Consider the following 25,334-nt stretch of genomic DNA (forward strand, 5'->3'; position numbering starts at 1 on the left):
CCCCTCTTCTATTCCCTTCCCCGCGCGCACTCTGCCCCCTGCCCCTCTGCGTGACACCAGACAAAGTAGGCCACAGGTTCGACTTAGAACAGCGCCACTGTTAAAACGCTAATGGTAGACACATAGCTGCAATGCACCTTGCAATATGCAGAGCGACCATATTTTGAGCCGGTTTTCTATATTGCCTGGCCAAAGTCTTTGTCCATATAGCATGACGGTGCCATATAAATATAGCATTAAAACTCCGGTGTATATTCTAAGACCATCATCGCTCATCAAAAGTAGGGCGCCAATATAGAGTACACGCATCAAACTACGGAAAGTGCTACGTTGTTGAACAAAATATGACGAGCCATTGTTTCAATACATCGCACCGGTAATTGTAGTTATTTTATGAAAGCGAAATCAATATAACCCTACCAGTAAACACAGAATCCGTTCTTTTTGTGAGAGGTCTATGATACTATTTTGTGTATATGTGACTGCGTGAATACAGATGCGCAACTTACTTAAGTAGTGCTGTGTCCTTTTTGTGTTTCTCTTTCTGCTTTATTTTTCAATACGATGTGCATATGGAAGAATAGTCAGTGTCTCTAATTTCGATAGCAATATGTCTCCCATCATGTATTTAATATTTTAGTCCTCCCAGAATTTTCGCCTTGTTAGCAGAAGGGTTCCTAATTCCTCCTGCTTTATGCCATGTAAAATGGCTCGAAACTCTGTCGATTGCATTCGTCAATACCGCAATTGTCACCTAATTTCACTAAGAAGGCACTTTTCCTATGAGATGCCTATTTTGAGTAGCAAGCCTTATACTAGTTGCTCTCAATACCAAACAGCTTTTAAGTGTCCTAAGCTCTCGCTACTGAGGAAATAACTTCAAGTGACTTCGCTGAAATGTTACAAGTGAATTCAGAATGATTTCTTTGCGAAGACATGCAGCACGCGTTACATTGCACGGCAAATGCTCAAAATACCTTGCGTGTTGTTTCGTCGGCAATATATTTCGAACTTTCCAGTAGGAAAACAGAAATTACAAAATGTGCTTCAACGCAAGTACAAATCTAATTTTCTAATTTCGTATTCAAATTTATGCGAAGAACACAAAATCGCCAACTGCATATTCTTTTTAAAAAATGCACTGCGCTTAAAGAATAATCGAAGCGGTAGCGACTCCCGACGTAAAGAACCTGGAATCAGTCGTTTGAAAAAATTTAAGCAACAGAGAAATTGCAAAAATATTGCAGGCATTTTGGTCTAATATCTGCGTATTTGTGACCACTATTCAGTGATATCGGCTTTCGTTCTTGCGAAAGTGGCCTTAGATATTTCAATTTTTATTCGCTTTAAAAACTCGTTTTCTTGTTGGCGAAGATATTTTTCCGAGAGAATATTTGGCGGATATGTTGGTGGACTATCTTTGGCGTTTGTCATCGGCCACAGCCTAAAACTCAGTGGAAACTACACCCACAAAAACGCAGTGCAATTTTCCTTCATCTCTATTTAGCCCGGAGCCTCTGCTATTGTAAGTGCTACACTAATTAGCAAAGAACAATTCGTTGTTAAAGCTAAAATATTACCCTTGGTGGAGCACCGTTATTAGGACAATCCATAACATTTGACACGACGTTCAGGTTTCATGCTAAAAGCAGTGATACGACGACAAATATGCGCGGAAAGAAGAGCAGTTTTAAACATGCCAAACCACTTGGAACCACAGAAATAAGTGAACCTCATTGGCTCGAGCAAGTTGTGTTTCAATTGGACAGCGTAAATGTAACTTTTAATTCTTACGTTGTGGACGAATATAGTGTAGCGTTTATTGTTTTCGCCGAATAAACGTTTGTTGTCCTCGAAAGGCAGTTTAATTGCTTATCTTACTGCTCAACGTTGTACATTCCACCGATTCTTTAACACTACCGCGCGAGTGTCGACTGGCCGGCCGGCCAGCACCTTCTAAGATCAACCAGAATAGCGCATGTGCACCAAGTTCACTGTTCCGCCTCCTAGGCTCTCTCCACCAGCACGACCCAGCCCCTGGTACAATTGAGTCGGTGGAAGCTACACGGCTTATCGGAGATAGCGACTTTTCCAGTGAACTTGGTGCGCGTGCGCTGCTCTTGCTGATCTTCGAAGGCGCTGACTGGCCTGCCAGTGACCGCTCGCGAGGTACCGTTAAAAAATCGGTCGACTGTACATGGTGCCATCCAACAGACAGAATAGTTAAGATATGGTGAATTCCACTGGTAGATCTGGAGCGCGTCGTCTTGCTCGGTGGCAACGAAATCAAATTCCACTGGTCGATCTAGAGCAAGCTTGCGTGTCGCACCGGTCGATTGGGATCAACGGGCTCCGCGGCGGAGCGCTCCTCGTTGATCCGCCGAGTAGAGACGAATTTCACCGGAACTCCAACGACGAACCGTTGGCGTCACTTCGGGATTGTTCGGGTGGCTAGGCTTTTTTCAACTCTTTCTGTGGTGTTGCTTGGTAAACCTGTGCAATTGCTTACATCTTCAAAATGGCGTCGTTGAACCGTTTTGCAGTGCTTCTTGCCCTAAGCGATTCTGACAGCAGATCCAGTTCCTCGGAAAGGAGCAGCAGGGACGAGGAGTTGTACGTGCTTTACAAGATGGTATTTAAGGTGCAAATGATGAAGTCGCGATATGGCTGGCGGATATGGCGGACATCCAACTTCCGCTGCGCTCCCTGCCGGAGCATGTTTATTTTTCGCTGGTCAATCTGCATTGGGTCGCCCCGTGACGGATTTGGATTTTCGCTCCTAGACTCAATACGCCGCGTTAGATCGATTAGATCGACCAGTGGAATACCCCAATAGTGTTGGACTGCCGGAACCTGCGATAGCAAGTCAGCTTCTGATGAGCTGCACATGCTGCCGTGACTTGATCACGACGCAGCTCGTGAATTGAAGAGCTGGCGCATGCGCAACGAAGTGCTCGTATTGCAGCAGTACGCTATGGCTGGTCCCCGCGGCAAGCGTCTGCCACTCTGAACTGTAGGATAGGTGTCAACAAAAGGCTTTGAGCCTTTTGCAGAGTGTTGATTATTTTCAAGTTTTTAATGCAAAAACATTATACGCCCCGTCACGCGAAAATCTGTCGGCGTGACCGATGGATGGTACCAAAAATAGCCGGAGGCGCAAAGAAGAAAAACGAGTAAACAATGCTCGGATTAACGTCCAATTTCTCAACGTGGTTCCTGTAAACAAATTAAATTAACGGCTTGGCAAATAAAATTTTGGTACATTTTTGTTTGGGTGGGACTCGAATCCCGGCGCTCACCGAAGTATCGTTTCGGTGAGCGTCAAGCCCTTCAGCTGGGAAATATCGTGGACAAGGACGGCATACGGCCAGATCCCCAAAAGATTTTTGCTCTTCGCAACTTCAAGCAGCCGAAGACAGTGAAAGACCTCAGAAGTTTCCTGGGCCTTTGTTCTTATTTTTCTCAGGTTTATTAAAGACTTCGCCCAGCTTGCTTGTCCACTGACTGACCTGCTCCGGAATGAGTCTCCCTACATATGGTCTGCTCAGTGCGAGACTGCTTTCCAGCACCTGAACTTTTTTGCTCACCCCTGAGCCACTTCTCCGTCATTTCGATCCGGAGGCGTTTACCGAACTGCATAGGGATGCAAGTGGTATGGATGTTGACGCTGTGCTCATGCAGTTTCATGCCATACGCCAACAACTCGTTGCTTACGGAAGTCGTACTTTCACAAAAGCAGAGAGCAATTACACAGTCACTGAACTCGCTGTTGTTTACGCTATGCACAAGTTCAGATCTTATTAGTATGGCCGCCCTTTTAAGATTGTGACCGACCATCATTCTCTCCCCTAACTCGTTGGACTGCGTGGCGCAGCTGGGCGGTTGGTTCGGAGGGCATTGCGTCTTCAATAATACGACTTTTCTGTTGCTTATAAGAGCGGTCGGTGCCACACAGATGCCGACTGCTTATCTCGTCTTCGCGTTCAAAGCGAGGGTATTGATGATGACGACTCCTACAGCTACTTAAAGGGACCTTGAAGCTATTTTGACAACATTGTACAAGCGTACTGAGTGGTTAGAGTACGTCCTTCTGATCATTAACTGACGCGTCTAAGTGCTCTGCGTAAAGCGTGTAATTTAATATAAGGTTTTAGAAGTGTTAATCGCTGCCGATTGCAGCATGCTGCTCGGAGGAATTTCCAGACGCCCCTACCCATATGACGTAAATCATCCAATTGACATCAGTAGGGCGAGCTATCCGATTTCGTGCCCAGGGCACGTCATCGATAATTTTTTCCACCTTTATGGTGAACAAATCATGTTCCTAATAGCTGGAATGTTAGTTAATTTCTTTCTATAAAAAGAAAGTAACGAAAGAGAATGCGCAAGAAAAATTTCTCACTACAATTAAGCACTTCCGGCATACAACAAGCGTCGTCTGCTTGTGTTATGACGTGCTCCATTTTGACGAGAGCTCCGCGGTCAGAGTCGGTCTCAGTCTTTTTCGCGAGCACGATGATTCGACTTTGTTGCGTTCTGGACTGCAAATGTAGCGACTGGCAATATGCCAAGCTGCGTCATCGTATCCCTCTGCAAGGCAGCGTACGAGCGGACTGGCTACAGCGCATCGCACTGCCGCTATCCGATCGGCGCCAGGATTTACGCTTTACACTTTACACCGGAAGATTACTAACGGAATAGCGTTTCCCGAGACCGGTATTAGGGTAAACGCCAGCGCAAGGGGACAGGGTCTGGCCGTTTAACCGTGTCATTTCGCGGGATGAGCAGAAGCGCAAATGTTAACGGTCTGCAGGGTACAGCCACCTGGTGGCACAGAGCTCAACCACACACAGTAGCAGCAACGAAATGTATTCTTCTTTGCTGCTGGTGTGCGTTCCTCGCCGGAGTGTAATCGGTAACACGTTGGTTTTGTAAATGTTTAAAATGTTTTTACACTTGGTTTGAGCAATATTAGCTCTTTGCTTGGCTGGTTAAGCTCTGCACCAGCGGGTGGCTGGACCGTGGAGACCGATCAGGCAGCTCACGTACGTCTGCGCTAAAGTTCATTCATCTGCTTGAGTTTACGCTTCCACCGTTCCGTCGAAACGCCCAGCTCACCTGTGGTTACCGGAATACCAGACACGTTCGGCGCAGCGACAGAATGCTCAAAACGCACGCTACTTCGATAGCTCTCGCTTGGGGTCCACTGCCAAGCAGCTGGCAGAGAGGTTGGAGAGGTTTCGAGCGCTCGCTCATAGAGAACCAGAAGTCGACGACATGACGTGTCATCATGACGCAGATCCAGTGAAGGCGGAGCTTAGCCCCGATCACTCGGCGAACGAATTGAGGAGAAAACGCATGGTTATGGAGGATCGTAACTTGTAATCGTCCATAGCTCTCCTAATATGACACGTTTCACACAAATTGTGGTGGCAATAATTAACTTTAGCTATACCCTACGCGTCCACAAAATTTGTCCTAACCGTTTCAGAGGGCCCTTTAACTACAATCTCGTCGGACTTGCCTTTTTTTGCCGTTTTCAAGAACAAACAATAGCGCGATCCTTCCCTAAAGCCGATTATTGATGCGACCCAGATATCTGAACGGGATACGCCATTTGTGATTCGCGATGGTCTGCTTTAACAAGAATTATTCAAACAACGGTGCTCCACTGCTGCTCGTCGTCCCAAAATGCATGCGCCTTGCAGTACTCCTGGCCATGCACGACGACCTTACATCCGGTCACCTTGGATTCGATCGAACGCTGCACCACCTCCGACAACGTTTCTACTGGCCTCAATCATGGAAGACGACCAATCAGTATGTCGCCAGCTGTGATGTCTGCCAACGCACAAACAACCGACTACAGCTCCTGCAGGAACTCTGTAACCGGTTAGACCGCCGAATTCGCCTGTTGAGAAAGCGGGTATAGATTTACTCGTTCACTTCTCCAAGTCTTCCACTGGCTGCCGCTGTATAAACGTGTGCGTGAATTATTTAACACGTTATACCGAAACAATGGCACTTGTCTCAGATACAGCATCCGATGTTTCGGGGTTTTTTATGCATTCGGTTATCCTCCGCAACGGAGCTGCTCGTGTGGTGATAAGTGATTGCTGCCGGCAGTTCACCGCTGACGTCGTAGAAGAGTTGCTACGCCTTTGCGGAACTCAATATCCTCATTCCACGCCTTACCATCCGCAAACAAACGGTCTAGTCGAGCGCACCAATCGCACTCTCGACAACATGATTTCAATGTATGTGTGACGGGGCATAAGAACTGGGATGCCGTATTCCCGTTCATCACGTATGCCTTCAACACAGCCAAGCATGAAATCACAGCATACGCACCTTTCCTTCTCCTCTACGCTAGCCATCCTCAAATTTTTCTCGATACCATACTTCATTTTTCACCTAACGATGATGCTTCTCTCACGCAGATATTGTGTCGTGCCGAAGAAGCACGTTGACTTGCCCGGCTCAGAACCCTATCGTCGCATGTTCACGCTAAGGCTCGCTACGAGACAAAACATTTGCCCGTCAGATTCGCCACCGGTGACTTCGTGTAGCTGTGGACACCGGTTCCGAAAAGGGGGATTTGCCAAAAGTTTTTCTCTCAGTATTCGGGCCCATTCGTCATTCTCAAATGCTTGAGTGAAGTGACCTAAGTCGACGCTAAAGTGACGGCTGTAACCGCCGTTCACGCAAGACGTAAGTCGTGCACGTCGCACGATTAAGTTATGGGATTTTACGTGCCAAAGCCCCTTTCTGATTATGAGGCACGCCTTAGTAGAGAACTCCGGAAATTTCGACCACCTGGGGTTCTTTAACGTGCACCTAAATCTAAGCACATGGGTGTTTCGCATTTCGCCCCCATCTAAATGCGGCCGCCGTGGCCGGGATTCGTTCCCGCGACCTCGTGCTCAGAAGCCTAACACCATAGTCACTGAGCAACCGCGGCGGGTGCGTCGCACGATTGAAACCGTGCCATCAACGCGCACTCCGACTCAATCGGTGAGCTTCGTCTACCCCGGATGAATATGTAACACCGCAGCGGACGAACGTGGAAGAGAAGGAAGAAGCAGCGCGAAATTTTGGATTGATTGCCTGTTCCGGACCGTCACCTGTCTTCTGTACCTTGTCCACTGTAAATAAATCCATTCTGCATTGGTAACAGCAAATTCGGTGATTTATAAATCCATTCTGCATTGGTAACAGCAAATTCGGTGATTTCTTTTCCTTGTTGCTTTATTCTCACAAAAGCAAATGCAATAAATGCAATTTGACGTCGCCGAATAAGAACTATTTCCATATAAAGCGAGTTCTGGTCCTTTAAGTAAGATGAATCAATAGCGATTCTTGTTCTGACTTCTTGTGTTGATTACCACATGCGATCGCCGAAGAGAGTGACAAGTGGAGAAATAGCAATGGTATGGTATGGTATGAAGAGCTTTATTGGGTCCTGAAGGTCAACCCTAGGTTGACGCGGGCCGCTCCCACGTTGGCACTGTTGGGCCGAGCCCTTCAGCCACATCGCGGGCCTTCTGGACAGCCCGTAATTGGTCAGAGAGTGATTCGCTGTGTAGCATTTGCCGCCACCATTCTTGTTCCTTGTCACAGTCTGTGAAGACCGCGGGGCACTGCCAAAGCATGTGGTCAAGAGTAATGATGCCATTGCACTTATTAAATTGGTTTGAGTTTCTCTCTCCGGATAGATCCTATTAATAAAACCTGGACTTGGGTATGTTCTTGTCTGTAGCAAACGTAATGTGACCGCTTGGGCTCTGCAAAGCTTACCGTGTGGCAATGGGTATTCCCTTTTGCTTAAATAATAATGCTTCGTGATTTCGTTATATGTTAATAATCGAACCCTGTGTTCCCCGAGTGAAGTGTAAGTTGCTCGGTCTTGAAGAGCACGGCTAAAAAGTCCTCGTGCTGCTTCATTTGCCACCTCATTGAGGTTTATCCAAGCTCCGTCCACCACCCCCAGATGTGCAGGAAAGCGGCGGATTTCAATCCTCTCACTGTTGACCTTCTCTAGTAATTTTGTTGCTATCCGTGTCACATATCCGTTAGCAAAGTTGCGTATAGTTGTTCTAGAGTCGCTGTAAATGTGTGTCCACCGATTAGCCCGGATGGCTAAGGCGATTGCTACTTGTTCTGCTACTGTTGGGTCCTTGGTATAGACGGTGATGGCATCCCGTATGTTACCTTGAGTGTCTACAACAACGGAGGTATACGCATCCTTATTTTTAACCAAGGCTTATGTTGGATCTATGTCTTGAAGGAGTGCCTTCGCCCTTGCCTTCCGTCTCTCGAGGTTATGTGTCGGGTGCATGTTCCTAGGGAACGGGGTCGCCTGTATTGTTTCTCGTAGTCCTGCTTGCAATTGTGTTAATAATTCTCCTTCGTTGGTGTGGTTGTTAATTTCTACGTCAATTTCTTCAAGTAGCGCCCTCCCAGGTCGTGTCCCCATTAGTCTCTCCTGGTGGGCCACCTGTTGAGCCTCAGCTATCTCTTCTAGTGTGTTATGCAGCCCTAGGCGCAATAAGCTATCATTGGTCGTGATGATAGGAAGTACTAGTGCAGTCTTTATAAGTCGTCCGATTAAAGCGTTTAGCTTGTTCTTATCAGCCTGTGTCCATTGTAGCATGCCAGCCACGTACGAGAAGTGGCAAAAGGCGAATGCATGTACCAATCTTATAGCACTGTCTTCTCCTAGCCCCTTATGCTTGTTGGTAACTCTACGCAGAAGCCTAATGACTTCTTCTCACTTGTTAGAGATGTGTTGTATCATCCTGCAATTAGATCCATTCGCTTGCAGGAGAAGTCCTAGCGCTCTAATAGTCTCCACCTGCCATATTGGTTCTCCATTTTTGGCGTATATGTCAATGCGGGGTTCTTCCTCTGGGATATATCCGTTCGGCTTGCGCCCACGCTTACTGCTCCGTAGTACCCATAGTTCTGATTTTTTAGCAGAGCAGTTCAGTCCCATACCCTCAAGTGTTGTTTCCACCACATAAATGCTTTTCATATCAGCGGCATGCACTGCTTTGCTGCTTCCCACCTGATATAGTCTAAAGTTTGTATGATATTTTCTTTACTTATTAAATAGACAAAAACATGGAAGCATTGATATCAGTTATTTTGGACACAATTTTTGGCACATACGAGTATATTCTTTTAAGATGAATGATATATTTCACTTGTTTTTACGGTAGCGTAGCGTTCAAGAATTCGTTTGCAGCACCTTCGGCAGTGGCAATGCCATTATATTATTCATGTATTTGATCCCTCGACAAATTGTTTAAGAGGAATCTTTAGATCAGGCCCCACTCCTATGCGGCCTATTCAAATACATGTAAAACGCAGAAACGCTTTTCTGAGATAACGTCTCGATTGCTTTTAATGAAATTTGTTACATTTGAGAGAGAAAGTTAACTTGTAGTGTCTTTTGGAAGCGGAATTTCGATTTAAGGCCTGAATTTTGTTTTAAATATTTCGAACAATTTGAAAATTTGAAAAAAATAGGAGCACGACGTTTTCAAACTAACCGCTCGGCATCAAGAGCAGATATCGCGGTTCTGTCAACGGCATCTATTATAACAGTCAAAGCGGACAATTTTGGTATGTCAATTTTCGTGAATTGGCTACGCTGTGTACAAGGGTTCTGCCAAAGCCGTGTTTCCATAATACAAATTTTTTTAGATTCATGTGTAATATCAATTTTGTCCGCTGTAGATGTGCTATTAGATGAAATTCAGAGAATTGCGATATCATTTTTCATTGTTGAGGCACAGAGTTTTCAACTTGATAGTTTAGTTTTCTGAAAATTTGTGACTTTGGCCAATTTTTAATATAAAAATTGACGACCTAAATGAAAAATTCGAAACCAGCAGTCACAAGAACTCCCCCCTCGCCAAGTCTTTCTTTTAAATGCAACAAACTTTGTCAGATTTGGCGCAGTGGTTGCCGAGAAAAACGACTTCCCCTTCTACATGTATTTAGATAGGAGCACCCGAGCTAAAGCTGCCTCTTAAGGAGGATGCCTAGCTGCAACTTAAGCTCCCCCCCCCCCGAACGAAATTTCTGGCTACGCCACTGCTAGTGACTTCATTTATCAATATGCGAAGATGTTAATATTCTTTTACCGGAGGTACTTCCTGGCCTTGTATTGCCACTGTCTGTACACTGTTTTCATTGAAAACCATGACACCTGATTTTTTCCCCTAGGGATTGGCAACGCCGCCACGCGGCGGCTGGGGGAGGCATCACCGTGACGAGCACTGCGAGCACGCGCCTTCGGCACACTAGGCAGTACATTCTAGGCACTATGCTTGTCCTAGCTCGACATGCGCCCCATGCATTCTCACAAGTGAGACTGATATACGGACTGCACACGTTTTGGGAACACCTTCAATTCATTGTGGAATAAGTGCTATCAATAGAGGCCGGATGTTTAGGCCCTATCAAGGTAGCTTTGAGGCACCTAAGACAGACACCTGAAACATCATTTTAGGCACAATCGGTGTCGAAATATGCGGTATGAAATTAACACAGTTTCACCATTAGGGCGAATCAATTAACGCTATAGCAAAAGGTTAGAATATTACACGAAGTGTAAGGCTCGTGCTGCCTGTCACTTCAACGTGAACTAAGCGTCGAAAGCACAGTGATAACGAAGCTACCAGCACTAGGCGCAGTTTTCCCACATATCAGATTGCCTTGAAGATGAGGCCCGCGCGACCGCGCACTTTGTCCACGTCGAAGATCGCTTTCAAAATCGGGCGGTGTGTTTAGGCCCTATCAAGGTAGCTTTGAGGCACCTAAGACAGACACCTGAAACATCATTTTAGGCACAATCGGTGTCGAAATATGCGGTATGAAATTAACACAGTTTCACCATCAGGGCGAATCAATTAACGCTATAGCAAAAGGTTAGAATATTACACGAAGTGTAAGGCTCGTGCTGCCTGTCACTTCAACGTGAACTAAGCGTCGAAAGCACAGTGATAACGAAGCTACCAGCACTAGGCGCAGTTTTCCCACATATCAGATTGCTTTGAAGATGAGGCCCGCGCGACCGCGCACTTTGTCCACGTCGAAGATCGCTTTCAAAATCGGGCGGTGTGTTTAGGCCCTATCAAGGTAGCTTTGAGGCACCTAAGACAGACACCTGAAACATCATTTTAGGCACAATCGGTGTCGAAATATGCGGTATGAAATTAACACAGTTTCACCATCAGGGCGAATCAATTAACGCTATAGCAAAAGGTTAGAATATTACACGAAGTGTAAGGCTCGTGCTGCCTGTCACTTCAACGTGAACTAAGCGTCGAAAGCACAGTGATAACGAAGCTACCAGCACTAGGCGCAGTTTTCCCACATATCAGATTGCTTTGAAGATGAGGCCCGCGCGACCGCGCACTTTGTCCACGTCGAAGATCGCTTTCAAAATCGGGCGGTGTGTTTAGGCCCTATCAAGGTAGCTTTGAGGCACCTAAGACAGACACCTGAAACATCATTTTAGGCACAATCGGTGTCGAAATATGCGGTATGAAATTAACACAGTTTCACCATCAGGGCGAATCAATTAACGCTATAGCAAAAGGTTAGAATATTACACGAAGTGTAAGGCTCGTGCTGCCTGTCACTTCAACGTGAACTAAGCGTCGAAAGCACAGTGATAACGAAGCTACCAGCACTAGGCGCAGTTTTCCCACATATCAGATTGCTTTGAAGATAAGGCCCGCGCGACCGCGCACTTTGTCCTCGTCGAAGATCGCTTTCAAGATCGGGCGGTCGCGCCGTACGCAATAGCCGCCGCACTAGAACGCCCCGCACGCCCGCTCCCCCCCTTCCCCCCTCCCCCCCTACACCGCCGTCCCTCCACTCGGTGCCTCGCGCGTGACGGAAAATGGCGCGCTTCCTCCCCGCTTTCCTCCCTAGCGCGTGCGAGAATTGGCCGCAGTCGTCGGCTGAATCCCGCAAGCTTCTACTCGCAAGAACGGCCAGCTGCAGTGCAAGTTTCGCCAACCAGTTGCGACTGTGGAGGCAACATTCCGGAAGCGTCGCCGCTCACCTCTAGCCACGGCGTGACTAAGTCGACTGTGTGTGAACAACAATGCGTGCGTCCTCGACTCTCCGTCGCTGGAGCAGAGTTTGACGAAGTCGCCATTGTTAACTAAACGGGCTCGGCGGACCATCTATTGTTACTGAGCCGCGGGAACGTCTACTGACACCCCTTCCCACGCGCCGACCAAGATGCCAGACAATGGGCGGCCGGCGGGCGCGCTGCAGTTCGGGGAATAAATGAGGAGTTTTTTTTCGAAATGGGTCAAATCCACGTAAACAGAAGTTGCGAAAAAAGCAAAAATTTGTTACCGGACCTAAATGCAACGCTATCAAAGCTATTATATGATATGCTTTGCATGTCAGCTAGGGCAAGTTTACGACCACAAGTAATGAAAAATTATGCGGCAAATATGCCCAATATTAGGGTGAGAACTTTGGATTTGGCTCGTATTGAATTGAAACGCTGGATTTTAGGCGGTATTGCTATGAAAACTTTATTAAAATTGGCTTTCGAGAATGGCATTATGTAATCTTGACAGAAAAGCTATAATAACATTGGCAGCAGGGCACTGCATTTTGCATTTTGGCAACGGCGTATCCTTGCTTTTACGGTGGTGATGCGGCTTCTTTTCACTCCGTCGTCGACGTCTAGGGACAAATTTTCGCCGATCTCTTCATTGCCATCCGAATCCATGAACAACGATATCAGAAAAGCGAAGAACTTGCGAAAACAAAAACGAAACACTCTGAGCTGTCAGGCGGGAACCAACTCCTTGGCGGGAACTGACAAGGAGGCTGCCATGGCTACATGACGTCACGCCAAAAGCGCTCTCCTATTGGGCAAATGGATTTGGCTCATTTTGATCCGTGCAACAGCTGGATCTGGCTCAATTTCGATACGAAATACGATCTGCGAACACGTTCGCCTGGCGTTATTTGACCCATTACGTTGCAACAGGTTTTCTATGAGAAAGTTGCCTAGTTTTTCTTGTCATTACCGTTTTATCTGACCTAGTTTCGGTTTGTGGATTTGGCTCATTTCGAAAAAAAACTCCTCAAATGCCCCTACGGTGCCGGGTCGTCTCCCCTACGGTGCTTCGTCTCCCCTATGGTGCCTGGTCAACTCGCCGACGGTGCTTGGACGGCCGTTTCCGTCACCTGCGTATCGGGGGAGGACCGAGTGTTTAAAAACCGCTGTTGTGCGGCTGCTCTGGACACTCTCTCTCAAGCAGTCATGTTAGACTGATGTACTTTCTCAAGCAGTCATGTTAGACTGATATAAATACTGTAAATAAATTCATATTCCTCCTTCTCGGTGAGAAGCAGTCCTTCCCTTCATCAACGTCCTCAGCGTGGATATGTTGGACGACGGCATGGGCCAGCTACCTTCTAATTCATGCCCGACTCCAATCTTGACAACGGATCACGAGTGATGGGATTGAACTCCCAATCATAACAACGTACAGCATGTGGCACGCGGTGAAGATGTTACCGTGCTTGAATTTTATGCGGAACGTTACGGTTACGCAGACTGCAGAAATGTGCCAGTAGTGTCGATATAAGGACTATCGAAATAAAAGATGTCAGGTGCATGCCCAATGTCACCAAACGTTGCAGTTAAGTATAACCAAGCGCTCAATACTGTACGTTTACAAATCTTTATAAAAGTTATAACAGCCGTAACAGATATAATCTCTAGGATTTGGAGTAGAAGATAGTGCCTCTCCTCACTCAGAATAAGTCGCCCGGCTGAAAACAAGTTCGCGACATCGAAGAGGCGACTGGAGCGATTTTTTATTTTCCTATATTTGACGGCTTCTCGCACTCTGTAATACTCGAGTATAGTTTAGCAGGATGCATTGTTGGGCAAGTTGGATCATTTTATTTGGAAAGATTGGATGCGCTTTGTAGACGATCACAAGATACTAGACGGGACATGCGCACTGCGCCTGTCCCGTCTACTCTTTTTGTGATCGTCTACAAAGCGCATCCAATCTTTCCAAATACTCGAGTGTTCATTTGCGAGGAATTCGAAATTTCTTTGAGCATAAAGAATACATCTTGACTGCGTGGTTGCTTAGTGGCTATGGTATTGGGCGGCAAGCTTGTGCACGAGGTCGCCTGATTAAATACTGCCATTTGCATAATATTTTTCGACAGCTGCTGCCACAATTATGTGACGACTCGATAACTGTTAACAAGATTTTAATCTTAAGCATTTCCTTGCATACTGCTGACTTTGCATTCCGCAAGCTGTTTTTGTTTAATCAAATGCTGGACTGTTAGAGCATAAAACTCCTTGGACGCGCATACGCATATTTAAAGCAAAAGTGCGGGGAGAGCTGTGCGCTATCCAGTGTTTATTGCAGAGGAGCATAGGTATTGCTGGTCTAGTGCAAAGTTCAGGTAAGCGGCCATTGGCAGCTGATCACCTATAGCTACAGGCGACAGTAGTTCTAGTGAACTTTGCATGTTTCAGCCTAACACACGAGCAGCGCATATTATACAGTAGAGCCTTTCCAAGTTTCAATCGGCAGTAAACCTTCCTCAACGCTGCACCTTTCTCTGTGAAATCCACGTGTGCAGTGCCACAATGAGCTGTGTGCTCACTTCCGAAAGAGGAGACTTTTGGTGCTCATTTTCTATGGCGAAATTGACCAATGTAAGGCAAGTGGTGGAAGTTCCTCACAAGCTCGACTGACGTCTGTGTATGCGCTTATTTGGTAGATAACATTGCGAGGTAGGTTGCCATTAGCAGCAGCGTATGTTAATGATGCGAGATCTTGTGGAAAAAAATAAGCCAATGTGTCTTCGAAGCAAAAATTAAAAAAAATGACAGTTTCGGCAGAAAGGCGAAGCATTGCCAGCAATAGTAAAGCGTAGGTTAGGGCGTGTTGGTATTCCATAACTGAGGTTTTTTAGCGCACGAGAAGGGACGAAAGACAGTGGCGAGACGAGGACACAGCGCTGTGTCCTCGTCTCGCCACTGTCTTTCGTCCCTTCTCGCGCGCTAAAAAACCTCAATAGCAAAGCATTAGAGAGCTACACAAAATAAGGTTTGTAGTTCTATCGGCTGTATGAATTGCAGAAAACATTCGCCTACTAACTATATTAACAAGCATGGTGCCCCGCACCCACCGTGATTGCTCAGTAGCTATGGTATTGGGCGGCGACCTCGTGATAAGCAAATGGTCGCCGGATCAAATACCGGCCACGGCGGTCCCATTTCGATCGGGGCTAAATGTGAAAACACCCATGTACCTAGACTTAGATGCACGTTAAAGAACCGCAGGTGGTCCAAATTATTCCAGAGCCTCCTACTATGGCGTGCCTCATAATCAAATCGTGGTTTCGGCACGTAAAATCCAATATTTTAATTTTTAATTTAATGGTACCATGCGCGCACAGGCAAACACGAGAACATCTCACTCGGCGCCACAACGTTGGTGTGATGACGCGTATTCTCAGCGACGGGGCAATTGCTGCCTGTCGCATCAGCGCTCACGAAGCGCGCAAGAACACATCGGCCCTGAAACCACCAGCCGTCTGGGTTCGACTAAGCTTTGCACCCACCGTCGACATCCCCGCTGAAGTACTCATCCGCGCTATGCGCGGCCCTGGCCAGGCGAGAAGGCTCGCGCTACCCCCCCCCCCCTCCCATTTCCTTGCGCGGACGAGACGACCTCGCGCATGCCCACTTCCTTACGCGCGCAAGAATCCTCGATCCGTTCGGCTCACCCTCCCCCGTGCTTTTTGTCGCACTTACAGAATATGGCGCGGCGTAGCGATCTTATCGCACTTACGGCGCATCTTATGGCGACGTCGATGCTCAGATCAAAAATTCGCCTGCAGTGTCCATTGAATTGCTGTCCCAAATAAAAAACTGCCCAGGTAAGCATGTTTAGGTGTTAAAAGTAGGCACCTGTAGGCACGATAAAGTAAGCGCTAAGCCTCTCTCTAAACCGTAATTCATGCCCATACACCAAACGCGCGGGGTGCAGGAACAAGTAGGCATTTGCCTCTTCTCCAATATCTATATACCAACGTATGCACGACTCTAATCAATTATTTCATGTTTATCAGAGAAGCTCAGTGCGAATTATCCTACTTAACTGGGCTACTGTTCCACTTCAGAGGGCGATCCCACCGCTAGCAACCTGTTTCTTGCACTTCAGAGGGTGATCCCACCGCTAGCAACCTGTTTCTTGCGTACTCCAGGGTAGCGTACCGTACTGCTGTCGAGGAATAGCGGCGCCTGCCTATCGAAGCTCGACCGACATTACTTATTGGGTAGCGTGGCGTTGTCGGCGGGCTGCAGGCATCCGGTAGATCATGGCGACCAAGCAGGGGCGAGACGATTTGCTAGTGCGAAACTTGCACTGTTTATTCAAAGGTAGTTGAAAGAAAATAAGAAGAGCATGAAGTATGAAGTATGAAGTATCTCAAAAGTACATTTCGGAGCCCCTTAAATAGGCTCTCTACAAGTGTGGGCGGGATCTCGCTTCCGTCGATGACACGTGACAAGCACCGAGAGAGGGCCCCTCCTCCTGCAATACCGAGCAGTAGAAGTCGATCCTCTTTTCGACGAATCCGGGGAGAAGGTCGGGTGAATGACCTCTCCGGCGCCGTGGGGTCCGGCCAAGGGAGGGTAAGGGGATGACGTAGTACCCACGGTGCCACGACCATGAGAGGGGAAGGGGATGACGTAGCACCCACGGTGCTACGACCAAGAGAGGGTAAGGGGATGATGTAGTACCCACGGTGCCACGACCATGAGAGGGTAAAAGGATGACGTCGCACCCACGGTGCCACGACCATGTAGAGGGTAAGGGGATGACGTATCGCCCTTGGCGTCCGGCCATCCCTAACAGCATCTCCGGCGGGGGAGGAAGATCCCGACGTGTAGGGGCCAGCAGCCGCTGTACGAGGGATCGGCGTTTCGGTATCAGGATTCCCCGTAGAGGTCACGAACCCTTCGTTCGTAGCAGGTAGATTCCGGGGAGTGGTCATCCGTCCTCGTGGCGCTCTTGTGACTTTTCCCCTTGGTCCGGTCCGGTGAAATTGGTCTTTGCAAGCAGGTCTCGCAACTTTTCGTCTCCTGCGTGGGCAAGCAATCACCCCAGAACAGTGCCGGACCCACAACAACAAAGCAGCGAGCACAAGGCCACTCTCCCCCAAGACACACCCGGCTTTTTACAAAAGAAAGGAAACCCGCTACACCTTTCCCATTTCCTACGCGCGTCCTCCCCCCTCAACACTAAAAACTATCCATTTCTTGAAAGCGTTATGACGTGGTTATTAAAATCAGCTAACAATCGGCTTCACTTCGGAAAACATATGAATGCACAAAAAAATGCCACGGAAACCCGGATGAGCATGGGGCTTTCGATACTATAGGGGCAACGACTTAAACCGTCGGCATTGCCGTTAAGCTTACCCTTCTTGTAGCGAATATCGAAGGTGTAGCGTCGAAGAGCCAAGCTCCAGCGCAAAAGACAACCGTTTTTCGTAGACATGGACTGCAGCCATGTGAGGGGACAGTGATCAGTCTCTATGGTGAATCTTGAGCCAGCGATATAGCAAGCTAGCTTCTGCACCGCCCAAACTACGCAGGCGCATTCCTTTTCTGATACACTGTATGCTTCCTCACGAACTGAAAGCTTTCTACTGGCGTACAGTACTGGATGTTCGTTCTCGTCATCTTTCTTTTGACAGAGCACCACCCCCATACCCCTGTCACTGGCATAACACTGAAGAATGAATGGCTTAGAGTAGTCGGGCGCGTTCAACACTGGCTGACTTGTTAGTGCGTTCTTCAGCATACTAAAAGCCTTTTCTTTTGCGTCATCCCACTTTACCGTTTGTGGTTCTGTTTTTCTGAGAGCATCCGTTAAAGGACTCGCAATCTAGGAATACCGCGGTATATATCTTTGATAATAACCCGCCAAGCCAAGGAATGATCTGATGTCGCGCTTGGTGCGTGGTTGCGGTAAGTTGTCTATCGCGGTCAGTTTAACCTCGGAAGGCCGTCGATGGCCTTGCCCTATTACATGACCTAGATAAGCTACCTCCGCGCGCCCTAATTGGCATTTGGGAGCCTTAACAGTTAACTTGGCCTCTCGTAGCCGACACAACACGGTTCGCAGGTGTTGCATATGGTCCGCCCATGATGAAGAAAAGATAGCTATGTCATCGACATAGGGAAGTGCAAAGTCCTCGATTCCTCGTAGCACCTGGTCCATAAGGCTAGAGAAGCAATATGGCGCATTCTTCAATCCAAAACTCAGGACTTTCGGACGAAAGGTTCCCATCGGGGAAATAAACGCTGCAAGCCTGCTTGCCCTCTCGGTCAATGGAACCTGCCAATACCCTCTGACTAAATCGAGCGTAGAAATGAAATTAGCACTGCTCACTTTCTCAAGCCTTTCCTCGATATGCGGTATTGGATAAGTCTGGTCCTTCGTGTATAAATTGAGCCTGCGGTAGTCGATAGATGGCCGCGGCTCTTTTCCTGGGACCTCAACCAAGATAAGAGGTGAGGTATAATCACTCTCTCCTGGCTCGATTACACCTAGCTCTAACATCTTGTTTATTTCAGCGGTCATGACCTCACGTTCACGAGGCGAAACGCGATAAGCTTTCGAACGAACAGGGTCCGACGAGGTTAACTCGATATCGTGAACGATCGCAGTTGTCCTGCCCGGTGTATCTGAAAATACGTCTTTAAATTCAAACACGAGTTCCCTCAGTTCGGCCCTCTGAATGGGATTCAACTCCGCCTGTTCTACTAACTTATCAATGGTCTCGTCAATGTCTTTTGTCTCCGTCACTGCTGTTAACTCTGGAAAGTCGACAGGCATTTCCTCAGGTTGGTTATTCAAAGAGGGTTTCACGATCATTCGCTTTTCCCCAACTTCAAAGCGTCGCGTGCGAGCCGTCCTGTCATAGTAATTGTCAGCATTGTTTTTTGCTTTACTCATTTCCTGCTCGGCAATCATTGTGGCAGGGCTTACGTTTAACAACTTTCTCCTACATTCTGCCTCTCGCGACATTTCAGGCTCCGTTGCTTTCCTGGTTTTTTCATTAGTTGGCGTACTTTCCGCCTCATCCCCTATAGGGCTATCCTCTTCAGTACTAGTTGACCAATCAGCTGTCAAACCGGTTTCTTTCACCACTGGACTTTCATCCAGTGCTTTAGCCGCGAGCTCCTTTGCCTTAGAACGAGTTAGGGCTTGCACTGTTCCCTCACTAAACCCGATTCCCTTGCGTCGTAGCAAATCCTCTGATTTGTTAGAAAACAAATACGGATACTGCGGCGGAAGATGTGCCGAGACGGCGGCTTCAGTGCCCAGTACTCCGAAAGGGCCTTCAATACGAATTTTGGCCACCGGGAGACAAACACTGGAGGCCTCTACGGCTTGCCTTATCGATGCACATTCCCCCGTGAACTGGCTTGCCTCTACGTACGACGGATGCACTACGTCCATTGTGGCTGCCGAGTCGCGAAGCACTCTACACGGTTTGCCGTTTACCACGAGGTCTCGAATGTACGGTTCGATCAAGTTCAGATTCTCTGCGTTACTAGTTAGTGACATCAACACTAGTTTGGTATTTTTGCATCCCACGGAGATATGCCCCCTTTGCTGGCAGTTGTAGCAAACTATTGGTTTCTTGGCCTCGAAAGCCTTTTTATTTTGCCTTTCTGCCCTCTGTTCGGGTGACTCCTTTTCTCCCTCGCTTTCCTCGTCACTACTTTTCACTGAATCTGATCTTTCCTTTGTTTTATACCGACTCGACTTTGACCATCGTTTTGGCTTGTCGGGTCTGCATTTATTCATCTCCACCTTAGGAGCTTCGCTGCCTTCGTCCGCACGGCGAGTTACGTACTCCTCAGCGAGATAGGCCGCTCTCGAAACAGTGTCTACGCCCGGCCTATCCTGAACCCAATACTTGATGTTTACTGGCAGCCGGCGGTAGAACTGTTCTAAAGCAACGCACTGCATTGTCTTTTCGGCGTCGCCGAGTGCACCCTCTTCTCTGAGCCATTCCTTCAGGTTTACCTCTAAGGTGTATGCAAAATCTCAGTATGACTCGCTTTTGGTTTTTTCGACTTCCCTGAATTTTCTCCTGAATGCTTCCGCTGATAATCTATACTTTTTCACCAGATTTGCTTTGACTTCATCGAAGTCCTCTGCTTCTTCTTTCCACATGCGGGCGATAATATCAGCTACCTCACGTGGCAGTAACGTAAGCAAGCGTTGCGGCCACGTGTTTCTCGCGAATTTTGCCTTCTCACACGTGCGCTCAAACTGTACCAGAAAAAGACCTATGTCCCCTCCTACTGCGTAGGGTGCCATGAAGTCTGTCATTCTGCGCTCGCTTTCACGTGCCTCTGTGCTAGGTCTTTCGCTATTTTGTGCTTTCAGAAGCTCAATCTCTAGGCGCTTCATTTCGAGGTCGCGCTCTTCCTTGGCCTCACGTGCTGCCAGCTCGCGCTCTTCTTTTGCCTCTAAGCGCTTACGCTCTTCCTCTCTCTCTTCAATACTCTCTAGGCATTCCGTCAGTTCCTCGTTGTCTGCCCCGGTCGCTTCGATCGCCTCAATGATATCCGGCTTTCTCTTTGATTCGGCAATTTGGAGGCCCAACTCTTTGGCCAAGCTCAACAATTCCGGCTTCTTTAGCGCCTTCAAATTCATGGCTGCCCTTAGTGCTGCTAAACCTTCACTCTACACAACCTTGACGTACTGAGACTTCCGTCAACGGTTTAAAGAAAAATCACTGCTATGTACTTTCCAAAAAATACGTAAAAGCCAAGTGATATCTCAGTGAAGAAAAGCCGTGCACTCACCATACGCAGTCATGATCGGGACACCGTCTTTCAGAACGTTGTTGCCAGGACGAAGAGGCTACGATCTCGTAGTTGTCGTCCAAGTTGGGGTTTCCAGGATTCCGTATCCCAATCGCTGCCAGTCAGTTTGTTGCACTTCAGGGGCAATCCCATCGTTAGCAACCAGTTTGTTGCGTTTGTAGGCGATCCCACCGCTAGCACCCAGTTTGTTGCACTTCAGAGGGCGATCCCACCGCTAGCAACCTGTTTCTTGCACTTCAGAGGGCGATCCCACCGCTAGCAACCTGTTTCTTGCGTACTCCAGGGTAGCGTACCGTACTGCTGCCGAGGAGTAGCGGCGTCTGCCTATCGAAGCTCGACCGACATTACTTATTGGGTAGCGTGGCGTTGTCGGCGGGCTGCAGGCATCCGGTAGTTCATGGCGACCAAGCAGGGGCGAGACGATTTACTAGTGCGAAACTTGCACTGTTTATTCAAAGGTAGTTGAAAGAAAATAAGAAGAGCATGAAGTATGAAGTATGAAGTATGAAGTATCTCAAAAGTACATTTCGGGGCCCCTTAAATAGGCTCTCTGCAAGTGTGGGCGGGATCTTGCTTCCGTCGATGACACGTGACAGGCACCGAGAGAGGGCCCCTCCGCCTGCAATACCGAGCACGGGTAGGAGAAGTCGATCCTCTTTTCGACGAATCCGGGGAGAAGGTCGGGTGAATGACCTCTCCGGCGCCGTGGAGTCCGGCCAAGAGAGGGTAAGGGGATGACGTAGTACCCACGGTGCCACGACCATGAGAGGGGAAGGGGATGACGTAGCACCCACGGTGCCACGACCAAGAGAGGGTAAGGGGATGACGTAGTACCCACGGTGCCACGACCATGAGAGGGGAAGGGGGTGATGTAGCACCCACGGTGCCACGACCATGAGAGGGTAAGGGGATGACGTCGCACCCACGGTGCCACGACCATGTAGAGGGTAAGGGGATGACGCATCGCCCTTGGCGTCCGGCCATCCCTAACACTACTTAGGCACAAATGACTACCATTTCGTGATTTGCGCTTTATTTAACATGTAGCAGGTTGCCGCAAGGATGCAACTAGAAATACAGCAGTTTTAAATGTTCAGTGAGAGGATATATGACGTAGCGGCGAGGCTTTAGCATAGGTCATATTGAACCTACAGTTTCAAGCGAAATCCGTACAGGAGCAATAATAAACAAGCACTGCTTCTCGCCTTCCAACTGTGAATTCCAGATCACCAGCCAAAAGGGTCAACCTTACTTATTCACGGAACTGTAAAACTTGTTGCTGCGCTGTGGCCGGTGCGCCACTTGTAAAGATGAAACCAGCACGACGTGAGGCAATATGCGCTGCAGAAAGAGGGCGCTGCCGTAAACTTAGCCATGCCGTCCGTTACACTGTCCCTTGGATAGTTGTGTACTCTACGCTCATGCACATCAACGGGCGAGTAATCAAGCTCACTTAACAGCGCAGTGTGGCTCGTGCGTTTGTGATTCATGCTCATGAGAGATTCGGAAATTGATTACAGAGAAGATATTCGAGTGGCCCTTCATATAATAAAACAGTGACGTGTGCGTCGGAGCTGCTTTTGTGACACTGGTCGTCCCCCCCCCCAAAAAAAAAGAACATACACATGCTGGGTAATGTGCTCCGAAATCTCGTCGGAGCGTGGTATCGTTTCTTCATCCGGTGCCTTCCGCTTTTATTTGCGCCAGTCTTCCGTTATTCGATAGTTTTGCCTCACTTGCGCAGAAACTTCGCGTGCCAACTGTGCATTAGTCCGCATGCCCGGAACACGTAAACGCATGGCTGCAAGTCTCGCAAGTATACGGTGGTGGCTTCCCCACCGGCAGATGCATGAACCCAACCAAGAACAGCCACTCAGTGCGCATGAGTTGTGCTGCGGTGGTGACAAGAGTGCCGGGCCTCTGTAACCGTCCTGCCTCATTAATGCTCTGACGGGACTAAATTGCGACACTCCTTCGACGACCAAGACTGCGCGGCCGTTTCTCAAGAAAGTTGTCCGCAGAACCTGTCGCATATTGCGCAGAACGCAAACACAAACACTGTGCTTCTTCTATATGTATCAAATTAAATCATCTTTATTTCCCCGAAATAACACTTTCTGAAGGGGTTCATTGGCTAACAGTAGTTATAGATAGCTTAACTTGGCCACTGAACGCCTGACACGGCATTTCGGACGACGATAACACATGACCAAAAGGCACCAATGCATAATATGAAAAAAGTAAAACGTTGGAAATTTTATAGTAGTACGTCAAACCAATAACTCAGGGAAAGGAATTTGCACAAATACCATGCAGATTTTTTCAAGAAACAACTATGAGCTTAGCGAACGTGGCGACTACGTCGATGAGTTAGAAGGCTAGGTGGATAAACTTTGCCGCGTCTAGCTAAGTTTCCGAAGACTGGTATAACTGTTGGGGCATGAATTTAAACCCTGACAAAACTGTATTTATGCACATAACTAATAAGAAACAACCATTTATTTACCAATACAGTATCAAAGGAACCACTATTTTATTACCAGACAGTTTTAAATATCTTGGTGTCACAGTCACCAGCAAGCTCACTAGGTCCTCGCTAATTGAAAAACTTTGTTCGTCCGCACGCAGGAAATTAGGCTTGCTAAGGCATAAATTTGGAAGCGCTCCACCTAGCACCAAATTCCTCGCATATGATACAATAATATGGTCTCGTTTGGAGTATGCATCTGACGTTTGGGATTCGCACACTAAAGAAGATAACAAAATCCAAAGATTAGCCATCCGTTTCATTTCTAACCGTTTTCGCCACTCGGACTCCCAAACTGAGTTAATGAATAAAAATAAAATTCAATCTTTAGAATGTCGAAGGAAGATCAGAAAACTAAAATTTCTTTTCCACCTATCTAGCAAAAAAAGGTATTCTAGACCTAACAGACATCCTTGCTCCGTTATCTTCACGTCGTACAAGACGATACCATTCACACTACTTCACCCCTATCTTTGCCCGTACGAGCACACTTATATACCCTTTTTTCCTGACACGATAACAGACTGGAACAACCTGCCGCACCAAACTATTTCCGGAAATATACTAAAATTCATTGATAGTTGTAATGAACTGTGATTTTTATCTTGTACTTTACTGTGTTACATGCCTGTCTGTTATTTTGGCACGCCTGTATTATTACGTACTTTGTTGTGCACATTTTTTTCTGTAACACCCCCACTCCTGCTTGGGCCATTCCTTGGCTTTCAGTATTTTCTAAATAGATAATAAATAAATATTTTTCATTACCTTTTTATTAGGCAGTTGCTTATATGACAAATTTGGAGACTGTAACATTTCAGAGTCCATCTAGTTTCTTAATCTTGAAAATTGCACCTAATTAATGATACTCAACGTTAAATTTGAACGTTACATTAAGAAATTATTGAAACCGAGCAGCCGGGAGCGCACGAAAGATGGCCTCGCTAATACGGCTAGCTTCCCGTGATGATGTACGTGACGACGTTTCAATCACAACAGTCACGGCCACATGCGTGCCAGGAAAGAAGTTTCCAACTTTGTCCCACTTTTCATCCTGGTGGGTTTAGCAGTGTGGCCATTCCATCAAGGCAGGGTGGGCTTTTTGGGCTTCTGGGGCACTCGGCCGAGATAAGGCCTGCATTGAGCACTGAAATTCAACGCCGAATATATTGAATTAGGTGCCATCTACTAAAATAACGACAGCGCATTAGATTGTGACTGTCTCCGAATTTGTCTTGATAAGTTAACTGCTTTCAAGGTTATAATAGGAAGGCAGCAAATTTTTGTTAATTAGTATTTTGAAACTTATATACTACATGAAGGTGTATGTCTGTCTCACCCATAGCAACTGCTTTGCGAAAACTCCGTACTCGCTAACACCCTGTTTAACCATGTACGTATGTTTATCTAGCCCCCTTTGTTGGATATACTGGTTTAACACCTTGTATATGTAAACTGCGGAACGCGACATTTATCCACGCTCGTTGCTGAGGCATTAAAATCCCGCTAGATCTCCGCTTGCGCAGAGATCACCCATAGATCTGAAACTGTCAAATAATGGGAGACGTATCCTGTGCAACACAAGGACTCACTCGCAAGGGAATCCGCAGCGTCTTTCGCACTCGACGAGCGCCACTGGTCGACTTCGGGGCAGCACACAGCTCTCTGCAAAATGAGACGCACAGATTTTGAAAACTTATTTACAGCATACTGCACGCCCTAAATGGGTCCTAGCATGAGGGGCAAAATAAAAAGACAACGACAATAACAACTACAAAAAGCACAGCAAATGACATTGCAGTAAACAGAATATAAAAGAATGACACGTAGCAGGAACAGGAAACACTAAATCTGCAACTGTCA

At 47.4% G+C, this 25,334-nt stretch overlaps 1 protein-coding gene across 1 annotated transcript in view; it reads right to left on the reverse strand.

The window, feature by feature from the left end:
* Positions 1–25,334, reverse strand: part of LOC142575014 (uncharacterized) — a 168,314-nt gene that overhangs the window by 84,776 nt on the left and 58,204 nt on the right. The window contains exon 6 of the mRNA XM_075683990.1: positions 25,064–25,136. Within this exon, the coding sequence (XP_075540105.1) occupies positions 25,064–25,136 (73 nt within the window). The remainder of the gene's footprint in view (positions 1–25,063; positions 25,137–25,334) is intronic.

This window comes from Dermacentor variabilis, chromosome 3 (genome assembly GCF_050947875.1).
Source record: "Dermacentor variabilis isolate Ectoservices chromosome 3, ASM5094787v1, whole genome shotgun sequence".
NCBI lineage: Eukaryota > Metazoa > Arthropoda > Arachnida > Ixodida > Ixodidae > Dermacentor > Dermacentor variabilis.